The sequence below is a fragment of the Galleria mellonella genome, unplaced genomic scaffold (genome assembly GCF_026898425.1).
Source record: "Galleria mellonella isolate WM207_F2 unplaced genomic scaffold, CSIRO_AGI_GalMel_v1 utg312, whole genome shotgun sequence".
NCBI classification, from domain to species: domain Eukaryota; kingdom Metazoa; phylum Arthropoda; class Insecta; order Lepidoptera; family Pyralidae; genus Galleria; species Galleria mellonella.
In genome coordinates, this window is record NW_026442074.1 from 7,544,217 (window position 1) to 7,569,457 (window position 25,241).

Below are 25,241 nucleotides of genomic sequence, written 5' to 3' on the forward strand. Positions count from 1 at the left end.
AAAAATCGGTAAAGCCGTTTCGGAGGAGTTTCTTAACAAACACCGTGACACGAGAATTTTATATATTAGATTTAAAACGTCAGATTTTATTAATTTTATAGTCATTAAATTGTACGAAATTTCCGTTAAATTTTCATTTTTTTTTTATCTATCATTTAAATCTACAATATATTAAAAGTTGCAGTATATATTTTTTTTATTATAGGAAGCAAACAACCATGCAGCTCACCAAATGGTAAGTGATTACCGCCGCCCATAGACATCCACGATATCAGTGGGGTTACTCTTGAAATAAATTCAAATAGATCGATATTGGAATTAAAACGTTTCACACTATAGAATTGGAATACTCGCTATATAACGGTTCATTATTGTATTGACATATGCATATTAATGAAACTTGCCAATGCAAACTACTGCAAACCGATTCCAATTTTAACTTAATTGTCATTGAAATAAGATTGGAATGATATCGATATTGAATTCAAGAGTGGGCCTGCTGAAAATTTTTTTGGTTTTGCAAACTCAAATACCTACGTGTATTTGAATTATAATTTAATTTAATAGAAATTATGAATTCTTAATAATTTTATTTATTTATATTTAACTTTTTAATTAATACACTATACTTAAACGCAACAGTCCTGATTTACGCCATTTAATTAATGTGGACATATACAATAGCTACTTTTTATCTCGGCCAATCGATAAAATCTCGATCACGCAGTAAAGTATATACTTATAAATAAACAGACAGAATGGAACTCTACATTAATATTAGATAAGAATAAATAGTTATACTAGATATTATTGATTCCTTTATAGTCTTGACATAGTTTTGAAAAATAAAGAGGTCAACACTGTATATAGATAATTCAGAGTAGCTCTTTATACTTACCCATGAAATAATTACAATATAGTCGATACCATTGTGTACTCCCATGCTCTATAATTTGTATGGAGTGAAGCACTGCCTCATTACGGTTTAAATAATATAACAGTTCTGCAACCAACCTAGCTTCCTTTTGTTATAAAGTTGATTACTTATTGTTCTTTTTTTATTTTTATTAAATGTCAAAATTGTCACCAAGCTTTTGCTTGCATATTGTCTAATAGCATATGAATATTGGCCGTGTGGTCCGGACATAGAATAGGCCACCCCTTCCTTTTTCGTGAGTTCGTAAGAGGCGACTAAGGGAGGGCGAGAGACGGGCAGCAGCGTCATTCTTAAAATATCTTAGAGATGTTTTAAGAATGACGCTGCTGCCTGACTTCGGTTGTCAACCCGTCTGACAAGTGTGGTAACTACTGGCAAAACCCACAAAGGGGGAGGCTTATGTTCAGCAATGGACAGTTAATGACTGATATGGTATGAATAAGAATCTAGTAAATCTCTATTAATGTTATAAAAGTAAAAATGTGTTTGTTTGTCTGTTACCACTTAGTTCCTTAATGGCTCGTCTAATCGTTTAAACACATAAAATAATATACATACTGGTTATGCGAACGAAGTCGCAGGCAAACACTAGTTAATTTAGATATATTCGCCTTGGCTTCATACTGGTAGATAAATCAACATTTTATTTTAGCTTTAATATGCAATTTTTTTTATACCTTGGTATATTATAATTTTCGTAGGTATCTCTAATAATTTTGAAAATAATCATCATCATCGTCATCATCATATCAACCATTGTCTGTCCACTGCTGAACATAAGCGTCCTCCATTCTAGCTTATGTAAATTGCTAATAATGTAATTTTCTATACGCGATATAATTTTTAAACTCAGTTGAGTATTTTTGAGTTAATTCATAACAAACAAACAAACATACAAAAAATCTAATTCTTCCTCTTTATAACATTAATATATATAAATAAATAAATAGTTCTGGATATATTTAAAGCCAAAAAAGACTTATTCTCTAAGTTCTAGACGATTAACACACATTTGAAAGAAAGAAAAAAAAAACATTTACCGTCAACAACAATAACAGTTAGACTTATTAAAAATAGAAAGCAAACTTTTTATTTGTTGTTGCCAACGTGGCCGCTGCAACATGTGCTGTAACAAATTAATTTGCTAATTAAATTAATTAATTGATTAAAAAAATAAAAAAAAAAATAAAAATATAGACAATACTTAGATTATATAAAAAAATAAAGTCACAAATCAACCTGTCTGTCTATATTAATAGTTATAGTAAGGTAGTCTATCAACCTAATGTACTACGTGGGCGAAAATGGATTGTTAATAATGCTAGCAATACACCCTATCAGGTCGACCTACACGCGGTTCCTCCTGGAAACCATCGTAGTAAATTCTAGTGGAATTCGTCATGATAAGCTAACTGACCTGCTTTCATCTTCGCCTATCATCGTTCACTGGTGCCCTGCCAGCGTATACCGATAGCGCAGGCTGAGTTAGCATTTCATTATCACCCATAAAAAAATGTACTATCGAGACTTGTGAATTACTTTTACAGACGTTTCTTAAAGAATATTTTTAATTAAAATATATCTTATGCTCTTATTTGCCAGATCTCTACCACAAAACATACAATTCACAGACAATTTTTTGTTTGCCGATATTTAATAATTATCAACAAAGAAACATTACAATACAATGTAATAACGAAAAACACTATGAGGTCGCAATATTATATTATACGAATAGTACCTAAACACTATTTTTATACAGGTGAATAGAAAAAAAATTAATCCCTAGTAATATCCTTTCCAGAAGGAGACTTTGTACAAAAATCGATTGCTTGAGTACCTCTGTCCCATTCGTGTTTCAACCGTGAAGCGGTTGTGTTTGGCTGTGCTTCGGTTTAAAGGGTGGAATATGGCGTGAATTTACTAGGTACAGAGGAATAACACCTTAGTCCTCAGGAATGGCAACGCATGGGAAGTATCACGGGCGAAACAGTGTACTCTGTTATGTCCACGGTACTGCTCATTTTTATAGGCGACGGTTACCACTTTCCATCAGGTGGGCCGACAGCTTGTTTGCCATTCTCAGTTGTATAAAAAAAAATTATATATGTGAAAGTTTGTTTGTTACGTTATAGCCCGTTAACGACTTTACCAATCACTATAAAATTTGGTATACTTGTGCCTTGACCAGACACAATTTTAATTATTCTTCTACATCTTAAGGTAACCTGAAAGAGATCGCTATTTAGCGAAAAGGCCTTGTTGCCTCCTCATCTTGCTTTTATAGGTATAATAAAGTTTATGTAATTAAGTATTCATTTTGTTTGTATAGATATTGTTAATCTTTTTTTTTTTATGGGTGAAAATGGTATGGTAACCCTGCCTGCGCTAACAGGATACGCTGGCGGAGCACCAGTGAAGGGTGATCGATGAGAATGAAAACAGGCCAGTTAGCCCATCATGATGAATTCATCAGGAATTACCCAGGATATGTAGTTTCCAGGGAGAACCACGAGGAGGTCGACCTGGTTAGGTATATTGCTAGCAATGGGATTCTCAGTCTCCATTACTAACAATCCCTTTCTCCCCTATTTAACAATAGGGGGGAATATCATTATAATCTGTAACATTCTTTGAAGGGAATAATCAAGAGTTTTTATTCATTCATTTATTCTTAGTAGCTACTTTATGCTTAGAGGACCTACCATGAAATGTTTTCCGAAATTTCGGAGCCGAACGAAATACAAATTTAATGTTAAAATTACATGATACTTACCGTTTAAAAATATTAAAAATAAGAAAATATTATTCCTTGAGACTTTTATGGTAGGATTTATGACGAACAAAATGTTAAGCTCCATTTACTGGCCAGATTTAGATGTAAACAAAAACTTCGTGTTTTTGTTTACACGAGTTATTTAGAGAGTCCGAAACTTCGGAATTTCGGAAAAAGCTTGTATGTCTGTAAAAACTGCTATAGATTTCGATTTCACCCTGTATACTGATGGTTCATAATCAACTAATGTTTGCTTTCCGTAATGTATTAATAATTGGTACCTACAATTCGTCAAGGATATTTAAAGTTTACAAATCACGTTACTAGGCAAATTATCAAATTAAAGGTATAACAGATAATCCTATGTTAGATATCGTAATAAACAAAATAACATGAAAAATATATCTAGTTATGTATGTAAAGAGTTTTCCTTATTCCGGGGAGGGCCAAGAACCTTGTTGGAACCAAGATTAGTCCAGTAGTTCATTGATTTCATCGTAACAACAAGGACATCTCTTGCCCGCCGGATGATATGTAGGCGGGCGAGGTAGGGGCCTCGGGGTATACCCCACTACCCCGGCTTCAACTCCGGAGGCGACCACCTCCGGGTCGCTGGGTTCTTCGGTCGGCATACACTGATGGTCTGTGTATGCCGGCGTGGTGTATCATCGTTAATTGTTTTAATAAATCAAACAACAAATTAATACTAGATGGCGCTGATTTATATTTAGTGTAGGTTTATTTATTTTTAAATATATTTTATTTCTGCGAATTTATGCGAATTTATTTCTACTCGAATTACATAGGACAAAATATGAAAATAAAAATGTGTTATAATTAGCGTTTTTATGTCGGTTTATCAATATAAAAACGCCTCAACACTTTGTCTTTATATCACATACACTAAATATTCTGATGATCAGTTAATTTACACACAATAAAGCGAGTTATTTCAATAAGACTGTAATAATTATATTATTATATTAATCATAATATTTCCGAATAAATACGACATCTTTAAGTTAAAAAAAACATATTCCTTAAAAGACCGGTAACATATCTGCACTTTTTCTGATGTTGGGAATGCCTAGGTTGGTTAGTGGTGGTAATAGTAGTAGATATAGGCTTGTAAAGGAACTCAAGTCATCAGTCATAGATTATATATATGATTGCTTACCGTCCATTTTTTTCCTATCCAGATAAAAACTTTCCTTTATCTCTAATCAGAGCAAACAATGCGCGTATACAGAACTTTAGAGAAATTGCTTGAGTGTTTTCGGAAATTAATGAAAAACAAAAGATTTTAAATATTAACGTTATAAAAAAATTATTATTAAAAATTATTATAATTATTTCAAAATTGATATAAAGTCTATTCTAGATTACTTGCTAATTATTTTATCTCTAACTCCATTGGGTTGGCTGGAAAAGATCTCTTTTAGAGATAATCCCACCCTTGCTAATAAGTAGTTAAACTAATCGCTGTATCTTCTGTTCAAGTGCAATAAAGAATATATATAAAACTATTCTGTAAATGCATAATTATGATATAATGACATATGTACATACGTTATGTACATGATTTTGTTCAAGTCTCTAGGAGATGGTTACTACTTTCCATCAGATTGGTCGTCAGCTTTTTTGCCATTCTAAGTTGCATAAAAAAAACAACAGCCGAACTGACAAAAAACTTACATCAGTTTTGATAACTTCCTTCTTTGATGTCGGTTGATGAGATTTATGATTGGGCACTAAAATTACTGGCATGTAATCATGAAACTACTCGATAGTAATCATAATTACAAATAGTATTATGACGCGAAATAAGCCCGGGTCACACATGCAAAACAGTGCCTACGTTTACCAAGGTTTTTCCTAGAGACTACACAGTATGAGGTTCTTTAAAAAGCATATATGAATGTTTCTCCAGGGCCGGCAACGTGCACGTGACACTCCTAGTGTTGCAGGCGTCTATAAACTATAGTCCGTCTGATTGTAAACGGTCAGATGATTGTTTGTCCCCTTTGTGGTATAAAAAAAACCTTATAATTTACTTGTATGAAAATTACCAAAGAGTTATTCTACCCCAATATTTAACGCAAACAGGCCTCGTAGGCATGTGACAAACGACTCTATTTACAGAATCGTTTCGGTTAGTGCTCTCTAAAGGAACGAACGAAAAAGAACAAGACACCGGACGTTGCCGTCTCATTCTATCTCATAGACTCGTTAGCGATAACGATGTTATCAATAGATTCGTTTGCTACGTGCCTAGGGAACTAGATGGATAAACGATTTGTAATAGATAAAGTTTTGTAGCTAATATTTTTTAATGGTTACGATAGAGTGGCAATCCCACCTGCGCTAACGGTATACGCTGGCGGAGCACCAATAAGTAATGATTAGATGAGAATGAAAAGACAGGTCAGTTATCTGTTAACCATCGTGATAAATTCACCTGCAATTCAACACGATGGTTTCCAGGGGGTGCACGTGGAGGTCAACCTGACAGGATATATTGCTGACAATGGGAGTGGTAGTTTACATTACTAACAATCCCTTCTCCACTGTAGCTAATGGTAAAGGTATCTAATTTGTCGCAATTGTTTTTATCTTTCCATATACGTATCTAAATTATTTGGAAAACAAGGTGACGGTTTACCTGATGGAATATGATATCTGTCGCCTAAAGACATGTACAATACCATGGAAATAACACTATACAGTATTGTTCATGATACCCTTCATACATTTCCAATGAATGTATGAGTCGAGTATGTTTTCGAACCGATACGACATCATAACCTTCAAGAAAAGAGCATATTCCTTTTTAAAAGGCCGGCAGCACATCAGAAATGCCGTTGGTGTTGTGGGGATCATAGGCGGCGGTAGTTACTTACCATCAGGTGAGCCGCAAGCTCGTTTGCCCCCTGCGTTGTAAAAAAAATGTTTATAATTTATATTGGCATGCTACTATTTATTTTACCATCGCAACAGAATTTATAAGCAAAATGTATGCTTTTTGTATACAAACGCTTTTAAATTTCCATCCAAGTCTATAGACGAGGAAAACTGGTGTCATCTCTATACTATTGTATCTATTTTTCTTTTCTGTTACGAGTATATCATACATTGTGTTTACATTTAACCTATTTATTGTACCTGTAATATAAAATTGTACTGTAACGTGTCAAAGAGGATATTAGTGTATAATTAATACCATGTTGGCCAAGTGGCTTAGTATAGTTATAACTAACCTAACAACCTTGAAATTCTAGCGGCCTAACACACCGTTTTGCTTTCTTTTAGCCGCGAGTTTGATTCACACAAACACAAACTTTTGTATTGATGATTGATGTATTTGGGTGTTTTCTATCTATAATATGTATTTATTTGCAAAATAAGTATTCAAGTTCTAAAGTTCTAAGTTGTCAAATACCACAATAATAGTAATGAAACTTCTGCTTAGTTTAAGATTAGATGGCGTTGTGTAATATGTCCAGTATTATTTATATATATTTTATTTTTTATAAAAATATAAATATTTAATAACCCGTATAGGTCCCAGAATAGAATAGGTTACTGCATCCTTTCCCATGGGTGTCGTAAGAGGCGAGAGCTTATGGTGGAAGGATAGGCAGCGACGTTTCTCTAAAAACACCATCAAAAGTAAAAATGCGGTTGCCAACCTGCCTGCCAAGCGTGGTAACTACGGGCATAACTCTTAAGCTATGTTCAGAAGTGGCCATAACATAATTAATAGCTGATACAACAAAATATAAACTAATATTTATAAACTAATATTTATAATATTAATTATTATTTGTGTAAATTTTATATTACAAAATTTTACTTCTGATTTTTCTTTTTCTGAACTCGGTATTATGCTTTGGTCTCTTAATCGAATATTACTTTATATTCTTTCTCAGTCACTATCGTAATATACAATACAAAAAAAAAATAATAACGATATGCATAAATAAATTTCAATCAATAAATTCATTATTAATAATATTTTAATATATAATACTTATTAATCAAGAAAAATAAGTTTCTGTTACGGTCAGTGTAACTAGACCTTATCGTGTGGAAATTATATATGTACACAGCCATAATGGCAATTTATAAAGTTGTTATGTTTTATTGTTGGAAGTAGAAGTAAGTGGTCCTTTGTTGAGATAGAACGTCTATTTGTGAGTAGTTATTTGTTAATTTAATAGTGATAAAGATGTACTTGTAGAGATAAACTTTTATAGGAAAAAATTCTGTTATATTATAATAAAGGACAAGTGACAGATCCAATACTCTATTGTAAGTGATTAAATAGATACATGGTGTGTATTTAATATTATAATTTTTATTATTACATGTATCTATGCTTGTATTTTTTTAATTAGTGCAATAAAAAGTTGAATGACTTCATAGTGATTAGTAATGATATAACTTAAACTGATATTACTGAAATTTTATTAATAAATAATTTTTTAATAACTTTTTACAATATGAATATGAATAATTATAAACTATAGAATATATTCAATAACTAACTTAAATAATGAATAATAATAATTATACAGAAAATACGTACCTATCGAGAAACAATAATAATGACTGGATAATATTGCAATAAACTCATAAAGAAAGTAAAGTAAAAAAAAAAGTTGTTCTCCTCTTTCCTACTTGCTGCTCCCGACAGGGTCCATAATTGAAGTTGAAGTATTATTTACCAACCACATTACGGAATGTAATAAGAAATAAAAAATATATATACAATAATTAAACTAAATAATTTTTTTCGTAATCAACTGATTACGATGTTTATTTGACCTTATCTAATTTCAATTGTGTTAATGTAGGTTCTAAAGAATGATAACGCACTAGAAGTATTGTGTACGATACAACTTATTTTGCGTTATTCATAATTATGAGTATTAATAGGCAACGGTATTACAAATTTTTATACATAGTATAAAAATAATAAATTCATGGAAGCTTTCTGTAAATAATTCATGAGTACAGGTGTTCTCAAACATGAACTACTGGCGATTTATCACAATATTGTTAGACTACGATCGATAGACCCTGCAAGGTTGCAAGTAAGTATGTCTAGGTAGGGTGTACCGTGGCATGGTGTGGTGTAGGTCACCCAAGTCAAAGCACCTCTGGCCTAGTGTGATGGCAGAAATGACTTGAGCGTCTGAAAAGTGGAAGAACATAAACACTATCAATTCAGAGGAAAAGGATAGTCAGTAATGGGTTCTAACAGCCTTATATACAAAAATAATAACTTTGCTATTTTATGTAATTATATACTCAGCTGATATATCATTATTATTATATCAGTCGATAACTGCTCACTGGTGAGCATAATCCTTCATCATAAGGGGAGTTTTGCCAGCAGTTGCCATGCAACCCGCCTGGGGTTGGCAACCGCAGTTAGGTTTTGGCGATGTCTTAAAAAAGACGCTGCTGCACATTCCTTGACCATTAAGTTTCCTTAGTCACCTCTTACGACACCCACAGAAAAGGAAGGGGTGACCGATTCTATGTCGGAAGTACACAGCAATGATTTACGATTAAATAAATAATTTATAAATATAAAAATAAGTTTGTGTATGACCTTTGGTGTTTTAACGACTATCGTCATTTAATTTAGCATACACATAGTATTTGGTATGGAGAAGAATATCGCAACATATTCTGATTACGTGGACACAGTCGCGGGTAAAAAGTAGTACAAAATATACAAAATTGCTTCACAATTGGCGAAAAAAATGCATTTGATGACAACCTAAATAAGTGAAAAACTGGCAAACGATCTATAAAATCACTATCTCTAGTAAGTCTATAAGATAAAATAAGATAGCGACATCTAGTGTCTTCTTCTTTATCATGCTAGAACTAACTAAAATGATTCTATCATTAGAACCATTTGCATCTTGATGTTTTTTTGTTGGAGAATGAGATATAAATCCTGGTTTGATCCATTGCACTGCCATATATTAAATTATTATTAAAATGAAATTCTCGAAATATTCAATAGTTGTTTTGTATCGAATTTTATTATTTATAAGCGATTTCAAAAGGTGAAAATTCTCAATTCAAAATGGTATTTTTTTTTTATTTTGTTAGTTTATAATTCTATGAGTCATAAACCAATTTGTACTTTTTTTTTTTATTAGAAAGGACATACTTTCAGAAAGGACATACGTTCTTTAGAATTTTTACCAGAATCGTTTAAGTAATTTAGTTTTTAAATCATAATAACTGGTTATTTAAATCAATATACTTATATAATAATACTTACATAAGTCAGTTTTAATCAAAAGTGTTAGGTTCTAACTTATTACTTTTATGATGGTTTATTTTGTGATCTTGTTGAGGATTTCTAATTAAGAGAGGCTGGTTATTTTTGGAGTCAAATAAAATAAAATGTAACTCATTACATTATTCATGAATTACAGCAAAATGGCAAAATTTTCAAGACGGTCGAACGATGCGGTACAGTGGTTTATGAATGAGTTAACGTCTCGTATAGTCGCCGAGACCGGAATACCAAGCGATCGGTTCCACCTGGGGAAGATCATATTACAGAGCTTCAAAGACGACCCTGACTTTGTGATGATGGTTTGTTGGTTCACATTTAAATAATTATAGGTATAAAATTTTAGTTTCTTGTTATAATATTATATAAAAATAAACTGCAATAAAACTATAATAAATTATTACAACAATGAAGAGCTTCAATCTATATATACTATTATATGATTAGCTATGACTTATATATTTACTATATAAATATGTATTACTAATAGTTATTTACATCTTAAAATGTATTACTATTGTTATCTATAATATTCATTTTTGTTAAACCAATGCATCACCATTTACTCCTCTGTTTAGCGTTACGGTGGACTGGTAGAGAATGCCATCAGGCAATAAGTCCGCCCTGTAGACATATTTTAATATGTGCAAAAGTATAAATAAAGAAATACATGGTATAAAGCTATCGTATAAATATATTCCATGACCATTTATTTAGATATTCTATCCTTCCTATTTGATATGAATAACAACATGACTGTAATGATGCACAATGCACACATTGTGTTTTATTTGCAACAGAATGCAGTATAGGGAACATAGAGTAAATAAGATAGACGACCTCAGTAAATAAAATATATTTTGACCTTGATTTTGTATGAATAGCGTTAATAATGCTACACTTAAATTCAAAGTCAAATATCAGTGTTGAGTTAAAAAAAAACTCGTTTTGTCTCAAATTTCTTTGGAAAAAATATTGAGTTTCACTAATTTAAATTTCACCATATAATATATATTTAACAGTATACGTAATATGTTATTTATAAATTTAAAACAAAAGCTACATGAAAAGCCTATTTTGCACCAAAAATTTATAATTGGGTAAAGATTGTTAGTAATAGGAATTAGTAGCTCCATTAGTAACAATATAACTTGGTAGGTTGACCTCCTCGCGCTCCCGAAACCATCTTTTATGTCTATCCAACCACTGTATATCCAATATATATTTGCCATCTCTATGTTAAAAAAAATTATAAAATTTTCCCTACAGATCGATGGAGCAACAGGAGAATCGATCACGTACGGAGAGACCTTGGAGAGATCAGTGCGATGTGCCATTGCTTTTAAAAACATGGGCTTAGAAACTGGTGACGTCATAATTTTGATGGCTCCTAGCCATGTGGATCTCTCGATTCCGTTCTATGCAGCTTTTTATCTCGGCATTATTATTGCTGCAGTTGACAGAACTCTGGGTGTCAGTGAGTATTCTATCTATGTGTCTAAACCTATTTTTTTATACAACTTAGAATGGCAAACAAGCTGACGGCTCACCTGATGGAAAGTGGTAACCGTCGCCTACAAACATGAACAGTACCATGGACATAACAGAGTATACTGTTTCGCCATGATAGCCTCCATGCGTTGCCATTTCTGAGGACTCAGGTGTTATTCTTCTATATCCTGTAAATTCACTGCCATATCCCACTCTTGAAACTGAAACACAGCCATGCAAACACAACTGCTTCACGGTAGAAACACGAATAGGACAAAGGTGCCCAAGCAAACGACTTTTGTACAAAGTTTCCCTCTGATAAAATATTAAAATTATATCTTCAAAAATGTTATTCGCACCTTACATTCTTTAATGCTGAGATGCAACGAAATTATATACCTACAAGTTATTATATATTCTAAAAATACAGGTAGACAGCATAAAAATGCATAATAATGGAGTACATGTAAATACTGATTACAAACTATTTCAGCGGAACTTCGAAATTGTTTTAATGTGGATAAACCTAAAGTAGTGTTCTGCCAAAGCGAAAAGGCTCCAGATATACAATTGGCTTTAAACGATTTAGAGATGGATACGAAAATAATAACGTTCGACAAAGGAGACTATCTTTGCAGTTTCTCCGAGTTTCTAGAAGAATATGGTGATGAAACTCCTACTGAAGATTTCAAGTTAGTACTGAAACTAAAAAAACTTAGGGTATATTCCTAACAATAGGACTGTTAAACCCCATTACTAATAATTTTTCAAAAAAATGATGCAAAAAGTGATTCAAAGTGACTAGGTATTTATTAATTCCATTACACTATGAAATACCTACGTAACGATAGAAAAATAGGTCCCTTTTTAAACTACAGTTAAAATATCGCCAATATCACGTAATACCACTTAACCTGAAGATGAATTATCTGCAAATACCAAGCAATATCATGATAAAAATTAGCTTTACTTTGTTTTTAGGCCAAACGATTTTGATCCTGAGGAGGCTATAGCACTTTTGGTGGCAACTAGTGGCACCACTGGTCTACCCAAAGCTGCAGCTGTTACTCATAAAAATCTTATTATAACAAACCCACATTTATGGTAAGATTTTGCTATATAACTCACAATACCAAATTAGCCAATGAAATATTGTAACAAAAATGGTCAGACGGACATAATATAACTATCATTTCAACTGTTAACCGTCCACTACTCAACATAAGGGGAGCTTTGCCAATAGTTACTTGGCAGGCGGGTTGGCAACCGTAATTTGACTTAGAGAAATGTTTTAAGAGGAACGCTGCTACTCACCCCTCAACCATAATGTTCCTTTAGTCGCCTCTTACGACACCCGCAGAAAAGGAACGGGTAGCCCAATCTTTGCCGGGACCACATGGCCAATCGGGCTATGTTTGAGCGCAATCCGGAGATCGGAATAAAATCTCAGCTTAAACTTAAACTACAATATTTTCAAATACAATCAGTGTCTTCTATAGCACATGTAAAGTGCTCTCTGAAGGAGGAAGTAAGCGATATCAGAGGCCTTTGTGTTTTACACTCTGATATAAAAACGACGGCATGTCTTCTAAGCCCTCCTGGGAGGGTCATGTGAGCGCCTCGGGGTGGACCCCTTTTCTCTAGTACGACGAAGGAAACCTGAAGACTCTCGACATTAGAGAGTAGTACTTTCACGCGAGTGGTAGTAGTAATACTTATAGCAATCGTCGTCTATAGATTTGGACAGCACCACGTAAATCGTCAGTAAAGTTCTAACAGTGTATAAGTAATTTTTTATAGTTTATTATTTGAATTTGATTCGGCTATTTACAATAGTACAGTTTATGTGAACAGATCAGAAATCTCGATTTTAAACAATTGTCTCGTATTGAAGCAATAGCTTAACAATAATAAAAAAAAATGTTTTGCTAATATTTGCAAAACTACCAAATTTTGATTTACACACTGTTAAAACTTTATTGACGATGCTTGGAATATACTGTAACACTTATGGTATCCCTGTATTCTGTCATTAAAAAGCAAAATTTACTTTTACATTTATGAATTAAAATTAAAGCCAAGTATTATAAATTAGAAAAATTCAAAAACAGGTCTAGACACTTCAATTTTCCTACGCCCACTCGCTTGGCTTTAGTTGGTTCTCCACTACAGTGGTTGACAGCAATCATGCAATTTATTACGTGTCCGATTGTAAAAATCACCCGACTGCAAACTTCGCTTCAACTGACGCCGGAACACGCTTATCATCTTATTAATACGTATCGGGTAAGTAACATAACTTCGGTCAATTGATACATATTATTCTTAAACAATTTAGTACAAGCCCTAGTCATTTAACAAAAAAAAAACTCTATAACAAAGGAATTATACATTTTAATGACAACTATTCATTTATTTAAATAACTTTCTTAATTAAAAAAAACAAAATCCCCACATACAAAAATATCTAGACAAGCATAACTGATGACAGATTCATAATTTCTATTTTATTGTTACAAATTTTTTATGCATATTATAATAGCAACCAAGTTGATGGCACACATAATTGAAAATAGTAACCATTGTCTATGACCATAAAGATAACCACGAACATCATCAAGTATATTGCCATATCCGTGTTACCCTTTATGCATTAGCTTTCCTTAGAACCAATGTATTATCTTTCCGTACTCTGTAATTTAGCTATCATATCCCACTCGAACCGAAATACAATCTCATGTAATGTTAGACGATAGTCTAAAATGCAGCTCACACACTTAAACAATGTCTGCACTGCCGTCTTCCCAGATAGTTAATTAAAGAAATCCATTTAATGTATTACTTTTTAGCCAACATTCACGGTTTTATCACCAACATTCATAACGACACTTATAAAACCCGGAAATAGAGATCAGTGTGACTTTACATGTTTCGAGCAAATTTACCTCGCTGGTAGTGCTGTACCTCCGGAACTTGTTGACGAAATAAATGTAAGTAACGTTATATTATATCTCACTACCCGCGAACAATTATTAATCGGGATAAAAAAAATAACTTACGTCAATCCAAAATAACACTTTTATACCATATTTTGACGACGATTGGTTGAATGGTTAAAATGTCAAGAACTAACAAAGAATACACTTTCACATTTATAATATTTGTAAGAATTTAAAATTCATCATCTATATCATGATTAACTATATCGTAATCATCGTCCACTGCTGAATATAACTCTCTGACCTCTTTCTCACAATATATAATATATGTATTACTGGGTGGTGACTATCACGAAATTAAATTTAAATTATGGACGCAAATTAAAATGGACGTTTTTTATATTACCTTATTACCTGTAGAATCAGTTTTTTCTTACCGGGATAAAAACTGACCTATCTCACAAGTTAAAGTAAATATATAATAGTATACATGTACAAAATATTATTAAAATCGGTTGTAGATTCTCGGAGATTAGCATGAACGAGTATCATGACACGGTATTTTTATATTATATATGCGACCCGTCCCGACTTCGCACGGATAGTTAGGGCAGGGATTTTTAACATTTAAATAAGTAAAATATAGCCTATGTTATATAACTTGCTGATAATTTAGTTTTCTATAGGTGAAAGAATTTTTAAAACCGGTTTAATTTTTTTTTAATTCATCCATTACAAACTAAAAATCAAATGTTTCCTTTTTATAATATTAGTAAGCGTCAAAAATTACTTCTGATTTTGTAACAGGCAATATCTCCAGAAACCGAAGTAGTCAACGCTTATGGAATGAGTGAGCTGACCAGCATTGGTTTTAATGTTGACTATCCACCTCCTGGGTCCTGTGGGAAACCTTTAGGATGCTTCGAATACAGGGTAAGACTTACTGTTTACATATATTAAAGTTATAACTAGAGAATGTCTGTACATAGATAGATATTTACAAAAATGATTAAAGGTGTCAAAATAATATTTTTTACAATTTTTCTCTCTCTATATGTTTGTGTCGGCATCACACAAAAACTACTGTACTAAATTAGATCCAGTTCACATTTGTGTTCCTAACTATCAAATCAAGTGTATATTTTATGTTCATGCGCCCTCTAGAATTGGTCTATTTCATTAGTTTTCTTACTTCCAAAATCCAAGGGTATAAAGCGACTGTAATTATTTTCCAACCTAAAGGCGAGCCCACCCTGAAGAACTGTAGGTTATGTTGTATAAACACTATTTTCATGGCCAAATTTATCACCATCAAGACGAGTATGAATTGATTTGAAACATCCTGCATGACCCATACTTCTGTCGTTATTCTCTCCGATCTTCGGTTAGGTCAGCTCTTATGCCATCGCAGCAACCGAGAGGCAATAGTTACTTATACTAGTATATATAGGTGAAGGTACACGTTGGTATTGTCGGGAACGAACGGGAGGTAAAACGCGCTACTATGTTGACGTTCCCAATATTCTAAGTCCAGTATCACATCAAAGAAAAAACACTCAAGGACGCTAATTCTAAATACGTTGGAGAATCGTCTAATTCTCCCCTTGTTTTATATTTTCCCACATTTATCAACATCAGAGAGTTCCGAAGCATCACCCCTGTTTATTTTGTTATCACCTAAATCCTTACCAAGTATAGATATGCCAAGATATACTCTTATCGATTCCGCATCACAGATGACAACCGATGCTCCTGGACGTATTCTATATCCAGTTTACAGAGACTCGAGTACGAAGGCCGTGGTTCAATGGCAAGAGACGCGCCTTATGATGTCAATAAAATTATAAAATTAATCGTAATATAGTTATTTGTCATTTACAGTTAATAAATGTTCAAAATAATGAAGACGTATTGGAGCCCAACGTACTTGGAGAACTCTGGGTAAAAGGACCAGGAATTTTTAAAGTAAGTTAATAGGAAATCACCAACAATCTGGCGGCTTATTAGATAGATTGTAATAGGCATAACATAGAGACATGAATAGTATCATATATTTCACACACTATTTAATCTGTGCTGATACTATGAACGTTTTTGATATTTTGCATAAATTTTCTTTCAAATAGAATATCTCCCAACATTTTCAAACGCGAGGAAGAAAGTGAACGTAATAAACTGGTTTAACAGTTGCCATTTCTACTTCATACATTTAAGATTTTACATTATACAATTCAGCACGAATACATTACAATGTATTGTTACCATATTATTCAAAGTTATTCCATTTTGAAGATAAAAAATATACATCAAGTTCAACATTTATTTCATTTAGGAGTACTACAACAATCCTGAGGCAACAGCTGAAGTATTTGCTGAAGATCGTTGGTTCAAAACTGGCGATACATTTTACAGGGATGACAATTGGAACTACTTCTTCGTAGAACGGATTAAATTGCTATTAAAATATAAGAGTTTTCAGGTCAGTATCTATCCGGCAATGTAGTGCAATAAATATCAATATAATGTCTTAGTAACATGCATGTGATTGACGATGATTAGCAATGCTCTTATAAGAAGATACGTTATAATCTCAGGAAACAATTGACAAAATGTAACATATGCAGCAACAGTCACACAAGAACACCATTGCTAAATGATTAAAAAGGGATAGACGATTAGTAAGACAGTCGTTATATTAACACTAGCCAGTGTTTACCATTTGCGTGCAAGTCTGTGCAAAAGTTTTAGTCGTGTTAATTCATCTCCAAGCTTTATTTTTGACACTACTTAGTTTCATTTTTTTAGGGTTCCTTACCAAAACGTTATAAAGAAACTCTTATAGAGCGATATTTTTAGACAAATACACAAAGCATTCGTCTAAAAAAATTTTAACGTGATGCTTTTATAGATATCGCCAGTGGAAGTAGAAGGTGTCATCCGTCAGCACCCTGGTGTGCTGGACGTGGCTGTGACTGGCATACCAGATCCTGAGTGTGGTGATTTGCCTGTTGCTTGTGTCGTTCCTCGACCAGGATACGAGGTTACTGCGCAAGATATTAAGGATTTAGTACAAGGTTAGAACGTTTGTCTACGACGCTATAAACATAGTTTTCGGAGTGGTTAAGTGTTATTTTTTATTTTATTTGATGATTGGTTTAATCATGATAGTTTAAAACTGTTGTTTGTTCATTAAATTAGGGATTTAGCGATTAAACGCAAGCGGTTTCTAATGAAGAGAATTTAATTAATTTAAGTAATTATCTTTTATTAAGTATCTTCCATCAATTTATTCCAGAGTCATTGTCTGATGCAAAACAATTGAGAGGCGGTGTGATATTCGTGACAGAAATACCAATGACCGCCTCCACGAAAGTGCACCGAAGGAAACTGAAGGAAATGGCTCTTCAGGTCGAGAGAGAATAGATGCAGAAATAAAATCTCAATACAATAATTTTTATTTAACCCTTGCACATAGTAGGTTATAATTAATTTATAATTATTCCTTAAGTTATATAGATTACAAACTAACGCAGTTAATAGTGTTTAAGCTCTTACCTGCACCCAATTAAAATAAAAACTGCAACTAGTACAAATAAATTAATTTATTTAAATTGAATCTTATTATTTCTTAAGTTGGAGTAATAATTAAAATCAGTTGAGCAGTTTCGAATAACGTGATGTGGGATTTTTATACAGGCGAAATCAAAATGGTAAGCTAGTTTTTAAAAGGGTGTTTTATCAGTATTGAATCAATATTTCCTCCAAAGAAAACTGATCCGAATGGCATAAAACATTCGAGCCTCCCATATTAACACTGCCTCGTTGTTGAGTTAGTATGAAAGGGTAACTTTATTGGCGTTCTTTAATTTCTAAGTCACGAACTTTCTGTTTGAATTATTTTTGGATACGAAGGAATGGTCTATGTTCAGCAGTGGACAGTTAAATACTGATATGATGATAATGATGATCTATTGCCTCTGTATTCGCTTAGGATGATATGGCCACACGTCGTACTATAATAAAAAATTAAAGTAGTCAAAAAAAATTATCAAATAAAAATTAACTATAATAAAAAATATCTAGTTTGAGATTAGATATGTTAACGTCTGCAGAATCTTCTAATTAAGGGTTTTTTTTTTTATGAAGGATACCATGAGTGACTACATAATTTGTAATATCTATGGGCTGCTCTCACGTGACCTAGAGATTACATATTGAGCCGGACACATGCAAGAAAATTGTACATATAAACGCACCATGATGTGACGATCATATTTTTTTTAAATATACTATTAAAAAAGATAAATTACACACCAAACAATCCTCTAATTATTAAATACCCGTTAACTTAGAATATATTAGATAAAGAGAGATAAAAGGAACAAATTCTAAATTGGGCCAATTTAAATACATAACATGGAATCTCTTATCTGCTAAATAAAGCAATTAACAAATATCACTAAACCAATATTAGCACACATACTGTAGTAGGGGGGCTTCTACAAATATCAAGAAAAACTGATTGTATTTAACTTACTAATATCTTAAAACTAGAATTAGACAACGTCTGTAAATATTTATGAAAAAACCAACGTATGTGTGGTCTTAATAAGAGCAATAAAAGCCAAAATAACAATTTTTAAAATTGTTAATTATCTGTATGTTTATTTGTGCATGTCGTTAAAACTACTAAATTCAATTTGATGCGATTTTCATAATTATATTCCTGAAGATCTATTTAGTCTTAACTTAAAAATAATAAGATTAAGTTTTGATACACTATCTAGAAATGATTAATCGCTTGCAAAATCCACGCGTACGAAATTGCTGGCAAAAACTAGTATTATTACATCAGCCGTCCTTCGCTGAACATAGGCCTTCCTCACAAGAGGGGTTTTGCCAATAGTTGTCACACTTGGCAGGCAGGTTGACAACCGCAATTAGGCTTTTTTTAAAACATCTCTAAAACTTATCATCATCATCATCATCATTTCAGCCATTATCCGTCCACTGCTGGACATAAGCCTCCTGTATAAGCATAGACTGTCATAAAGAACGGTCCTGAGCCACCTGCATCCACTGACTCTCTGCAACGCATTTCAGGTCGTCACTCCTTCTAGTGGGGGGTCGTCCTACACAGGTGATGATTATGAGTGTGGATAAAGTCAGATCAGTTGGTTCACCGTGACAAATTCAACAGGAATTAGTGACTATGATTTTGACCTGACCTATGTATATATATATATATATATATATATATATATATAAATATATTTAGTAATGAGGTATCCATTACTAACAACCCCCTCTCCCAATATTCTTAAATTGTAGGAAAGATAAAATCTTCAATGTCTGGCACTGATGTTAACACACTTGTTTTAAATGATAACACTACTGTAATATCATGTGCTATTTATTTATATAGTTTTATACTTTCACTTATAACATAGATATTAGGTTATAACACAAATGTACACAGGCAATATCATAATGCTTTCCCCCAAATAAATAAAACAGCAATACGATTATTTTGATTTGGAATTTTTCGTCTATGGTTACTATAACCATAGACGATAAATATTAATAGTAAAAAAAAAAATACTAATAATAAATAATAGCTAGTAAGTTGTACCCGTGCTTGTGATGTTAGTTCAGATGACTGGGATAAAAAGTAACCTGTTACCTTCCATATTAAACCTTGTATGTGTAGGTATACCTTTCCTGACAAGTGGTTGAGCCGTAAGGCGCCAAGATATAACGCCAAAGCAAATCAACAAACAAACTTTGGTATTTATAATATAAATAAAGATTCTATATAGATATTAGATCTATGACATAGCGTAAAAGAGCCTCAAGTATAAACTTACACGCGAATAACATTATCTCCTTTTTCAACAAGCAGTCATTATAACAAGCAAAATTATGCTGAATCACCAGATCTTACAACGATCGTGATCTGTTCGTGATATCTAAATTTTGACGGAAAACGTAATATGCGTCATTTATTGAATGATAAGAAATCGAACCATTAAAGGTGGAATTATACTAAAAGAACGCAACATAGAATAAAACCTGTAGCAGAGAAAAGATATAGAACGTAGAAACATGTATGTTTTTTATGCCGCTTGCGTAAGACATGAGCCACGTGGGTCACGGTGCATGGCCTCACGATTAGCAGGTCCTTGCGCTCAGCGGATTTCAGTATTTTTTTTAAATTAACGCCATTTTGGCAACCAACTTTTTACATCACCCAATTTAGGTATTTCCGCGTCATTGTCAGCAGTGGAATGTGTTAACCGTTGCATATAGAAAACGACCGCATCACGCACCTTCACCATAGTATCCCCTCATGCGTTGCTATTTCTCAGAACTATAGTGTTATGCCTCCTTACCTTGTAATTTCACTGCCATTACAAAACGAAACAGAGGTATGAAAGCACTGCTGTCTCTTAGCAGAATCATGCCTCACTAATCATGCCTTACAAACATAGATGATTTGACCATTATTTTGTATGACGTATTGTATAATTGAATTAACTTTTCAATTGAAAAGTCTATGCCTTGATTAAAAAATAATTATTTTATATAACACCTTAAATCCAAAATAAGAACATTTGTATTTGGTATTCCACTACCGTAAATCATTAGAACAGGGCTCCTTTCAATCTTCACTCATTTAAAAATGCCATCTTCTGGAGCAAATAAACTTGAATATTGCTGAAGTGTGTTCGGCGAACGTTCTTAAAATTGTTCGCGAGCATTTTATTAATTGATCACTAACGCAAATGTGCAACATAACAATGTTCTCAGCATATTTATTTGTAATGATTGTAAAGTTGTGGTTAGAAGGGTGGAATATAGCAATGAAATTACGGGGTTTGGAGGTAATAAATAATAATAATAATAAGTTAGGTACACCGTAATCCTTAAAAATGGCAAGACATGAAAGGTATGATGAGCGACACAGTATACTGTGTTAAGTCCGTGGCACTGTTCATATTTATGAGCGAGAATTACCATTTTCCATCAGGTCGACCATCAGCTTATTTGTCATTATAAGTTGCATAAAAAAAATACAACAAACACCGAACAACAGAAGTGAGTGTTCGCTTGTTTAGTGTGACTGCACCTTAAAAACAATGACTAGGTCACTTCTTGTCAGATAATGGTTAATGTATTATCTTTATTGCATTCAAAATAGAAATATTACAATATTGTTATAGATAACAATGTGGACTTAGTTCTAAAAAGGAATTTCTTCCACTTAACCTTGATTTCCTGATTTGATAGAGTTTACTCACGAGTAGGTACTGAAAGAAAATACCATTACTTTTTTGAAATCTAACTCTTATAGTGTGGCTTTGTCGGTTTGTCCGTCCGTCTATTACAGTGTTTTTTCTCAGACTATACAAATCTTGTCAATTTGGAATTTGTAATAATTTTAGATATCATCATCATCATCTTCCTACCCTTATCCCAATCATTTGGGGTCGGCGTAATATGATTTTATCCATATTACAAAAATATTTGTTTTTTAGTTTTACAACCGGCCACCTGCCTGACGTCAAACCTTTTTGGGATTTTAGATATCATTGGCCCAAATATATTGTAGAAAAAATAATTGGAAAAATATTTCTATTTTCTTTTCTATATCTCCAAGGATACAAAAAGGACACTTAAAAATTCAAAATAGTTCCATTAGTCCAAGTAAGGTATCATATAAAAGGGCTTTAAAAAAATAAAAAAATATAATTTGCAATTTAAATAATAATATATAACTTTAAGGGGTTTATTTCGTATAAGAAACATTATAAAAGTCATTTTACATCACATTTATGTACAGAACCCTCGGTATGTAAGTTCAAATTCCAATTTATTGACCTTTAATTCGATGTAGTAATTTTTTACTGTTGCCAGAACAAAAACACTGCCTATTGCTCCTATTAAGGCCTCTTATATAATTATCATTAAATATCTTTCATGTACAGACATTGTGCTGTTGCAGTTTTATTATATTATTAAGATATGAGGACTACGACAATTGGACATTAAGTGGAGTAATGTGACGTCATAGATAAATACCAATATATTTCGAACTAGTGTTTTGCACGCAACTTCGTACGCGTGGATTTCAGAAGCAGAAAAATAGTCTATTTCTAGATAGATAAATAGATAGATACTCTTTATTGTTTCCTCCAAGAGATTACAATAGTAAACTTATTATAAATATGAGGTAACAAAATAAAATATACATCAGTTTTTAAGTTACACTTTAGGAATACAACTGTGAAGACCGCATTCAAATCGCTATTTAATTTGTAGTAAAAGTTTTTGTGTAATGTTAAAACAAACATACAAACAAAATTTCTAAAAAACAATATTGTTTATGTGTCTATTGATCTTATTACCCATATTATTTTTTTAATATCTCCAATGTACTGATGTAGTCTATTTATAATTTTGTTATATGAGTGAGATAAAACTTATTTATTATAAAGACTTGTAAATTCGTCTGTGATAATTTCCACGTTTGATAAAACATTTATTGGGTATATTAACATTAGTCAAACAAATAGGTATGTAGGTATTTATAACCTGATGTTATAATATAATAAAATATTGTGCCTCACAAAACAAAATCGACTTCAATTATGACGAAAATAGTTATTTCTCAAACATGCTTGGAAATGTGAGCATTATTTTGACAATAGAGATAAATCAAAATTGCCGTACTGGCCAGATACATGCGGGCAGCGGCCGGCAAAAGTTGTATGAAAATCCATATCTGTCGTATTTTGCGGCCAGATATATTACTATATAAACTCATATCTGTCCTGTAATTTAAAAATGAAATGATCTTTTACTTCGAAGAAGGAGGTAACTAATAAAAGGTTTTATTTAAATTTCGAAGTAGCTTGCAAATAGAAAGCTGTTTATTGAAAAAAAAAAAACAAAGGAACATTATGGCGCGTGAAAAATTATTATTGTTTGTTATTCGTCATTGAACTTAAAAAGTAAAATTATGTTTTTGATTTCCGCGCATTGTTTGAGAAAAGCTAGACAAGCCTTGGCCACAACTAGGCATTAACGGACTCACGTATATGTGCCACGGCAACACCTCGGCCCGCACGCACGCATTTGCACGTTCGTCCATCAATGCCTCAGTTGCTGGCCGCTGCAGTAATGTACTATTTTATTCTATAAACTAAATTACTGAATCGACCGATAAAATGTCTATGGAACCAATCTGTAAATATATCCTTTCATGTGAAGGAGGAATTTTCTAAATCGGTTCACAACTGACGGAGTTATGAAGTAACAAACATTAAAAAAATACAACCGAATTTAGTAACTCCTTTTTTTTTTGAAGTTGGTTAAATTTTCGGTTAAGATTTTAAAATTAAAATTAATTGTCAATTATCAAATGTGCATACATTTACATACACAGAATTTTTGTATTGTGATAACAAAACGGTAATCACAACACAAAAAACCATTATAATCACCAATATTGCTAATATAATAAAATTGAAAGAAATATGTGAGGGATCTTAATAAGACCAATATTATGCTAAACAATTTTTTTTAGAAATTTTGTCTATCTTTTTACGTGATACCGAAATTAATATAGAGACAGGTAATGATATGTATTAATTTCAGTATCACGTAAAAAGTATTGCACCATATTTATGCAGTTATCAGAATTGTGTTCTTGAAAGGCTATCTAAAAATATGGTATATATTTTATCTTGATACGCCACCTAAAAGTAATATATTTCGTTGGTTCTATTTCTAAAACCCAAGCGTACTAATTATTGAGCGAAGAGTTAGTTACTTTATAAAGATATTTACAAAATTTAAAATTTTGTCGTAATAAGAAGATAAACAATTTGAAATTTTCCGAAAAGAATTTCTACTGGTTTTCAGTTTAAAATAATAGTCTGAATTCACTGTTTCAATTTTTACCAACCTGTCCCTTACACCCTGTATATGTAACGGAAAATTAATGAACTCGCTACGTTTGTGTACCCTCGCACAATTCAGGGAATTGTTGCGATCTCCAAAAGACAAAGACTCACTGGGAGACTCCCGGAGTTTATATAATTCCATGTGATTGCTGTAAATGTTACATAGGTGAGACAAAGAGAAATGTATCGACAAGGCTGGCCGAGCATATCAACTAAGATGAAGAGTGTACCTAAACACGGATAGTTCCGCTATACCGAAGCACGCTTTGTCGTCCGGTGTGACATTACTATATACATTTTAACAAGGCCCGAGTCTTAGCGAGAGAGAAGCTGTTCATTCCTTGCAACGGTCGTCACCCTAATTTTAATAGAGACAAAGGATGGATTTGCCTCAACTTCAAGGATGCTGAAAATAACTACATGAATTAGGGAAAGAAGAAACAGTGAGTTTTGTGTATCAGAGTATGTTAAATAACTCAGAAGAGAGTAGTAGCGAAGAAGAGAGTCCTTCACAATCATCAATAACTACACGAGATATAGCTACTCATCTCCGACAACACTATTGTTTCCGGTCACCGCTATCTCCGCCGCGACCCCACCCGCACCGAAGTCATCACGGGCTATGCGAGCTGCGAATCACTGTGCTAGCTGATACGGGCTGCACTGTGGGGGTCAGTGCGAAGTGAGACGCTGTGACGTAAAGCGCCAAACGTCCCCTGAAGAAGACTTCTGTATGAAGTTGGAAACGACAAAAACACATTGTGTTGTTGTCGTTTCCAACTAGTAGTGTAGTAAAGTAGTAAGT

The 25,241-nt window shown here is 32.8% G+C and overlaps 1 protein-coding gene across 4 annotated transcripts; it reads left to right on the top strand.

Moving 5' to 3' along the window:
• The first annotated feature begins 205 nt into the window (after window positions 1-205).
• Window positions 206-18,079, top strand: LOC113513301 (luciferin 4-monooxygenase-like). 4 transcript variants are annotated; one of them, XM_052896041.1, is made up of 12 exons: window positions 206-235; window positions 10,178-10,340; window positions 11,308-11,515; window positions 12,023-12,221; window positions 12,511-12,633; window positions 13,641-13,815; window positions 14,379-14,519; window positions 15,276-15,401; window positions 16,350-16,433; window positions 16,801-16,947; window positions 17,377-17,542; window positions 17,764-18,079. In XM_052896041.1, exons 1-12 carry the CDS (start codon window positions 219-221, stop codon window positions 17,889-17,891), a joined length of 1,677 nt encoding a protein of 558 aa, XP_052752001.1. In that variant the 5' UTR covers window positions 206-218; the 3' UTR covers window positions 17,892-18,079. The 4 variants fall into 4 exon arrangements, with proteins under 4 accessions (XP_052752001.1, XP_052752004.1, XP_052752002.1 ...); XM_052896044.1 differs by lacking the exon at window positions 206-235 and adding an exon at window positions 7,831-7,906; XM_052896042.1 differs by lacking the exon at window positions 206-235 and adding an exon at window positions 7,863-8,047.
• The last annotated feature ends 7,162 nt before the right edge of the window (window positions 18,080-25,241 follow it).

Coding starts and splice junctions, on each gene's coding strand:
- LOC113513301 (XM_052896041.1), top strand. Junction 10,341..11,307: donor ACCCTGACTTTGTGATGATG/GTTTGTTGGTTC, acceptor TTTTCCCTACAG/ATCGATGGAGCAACAGGAGA. Junction 13,816..14,378: donor ATCTTATTAATACGTATCGG/GTAAGTAACATA, acceptor ATTACTTTTTAG/CCAACATTCACGGTTTTATC.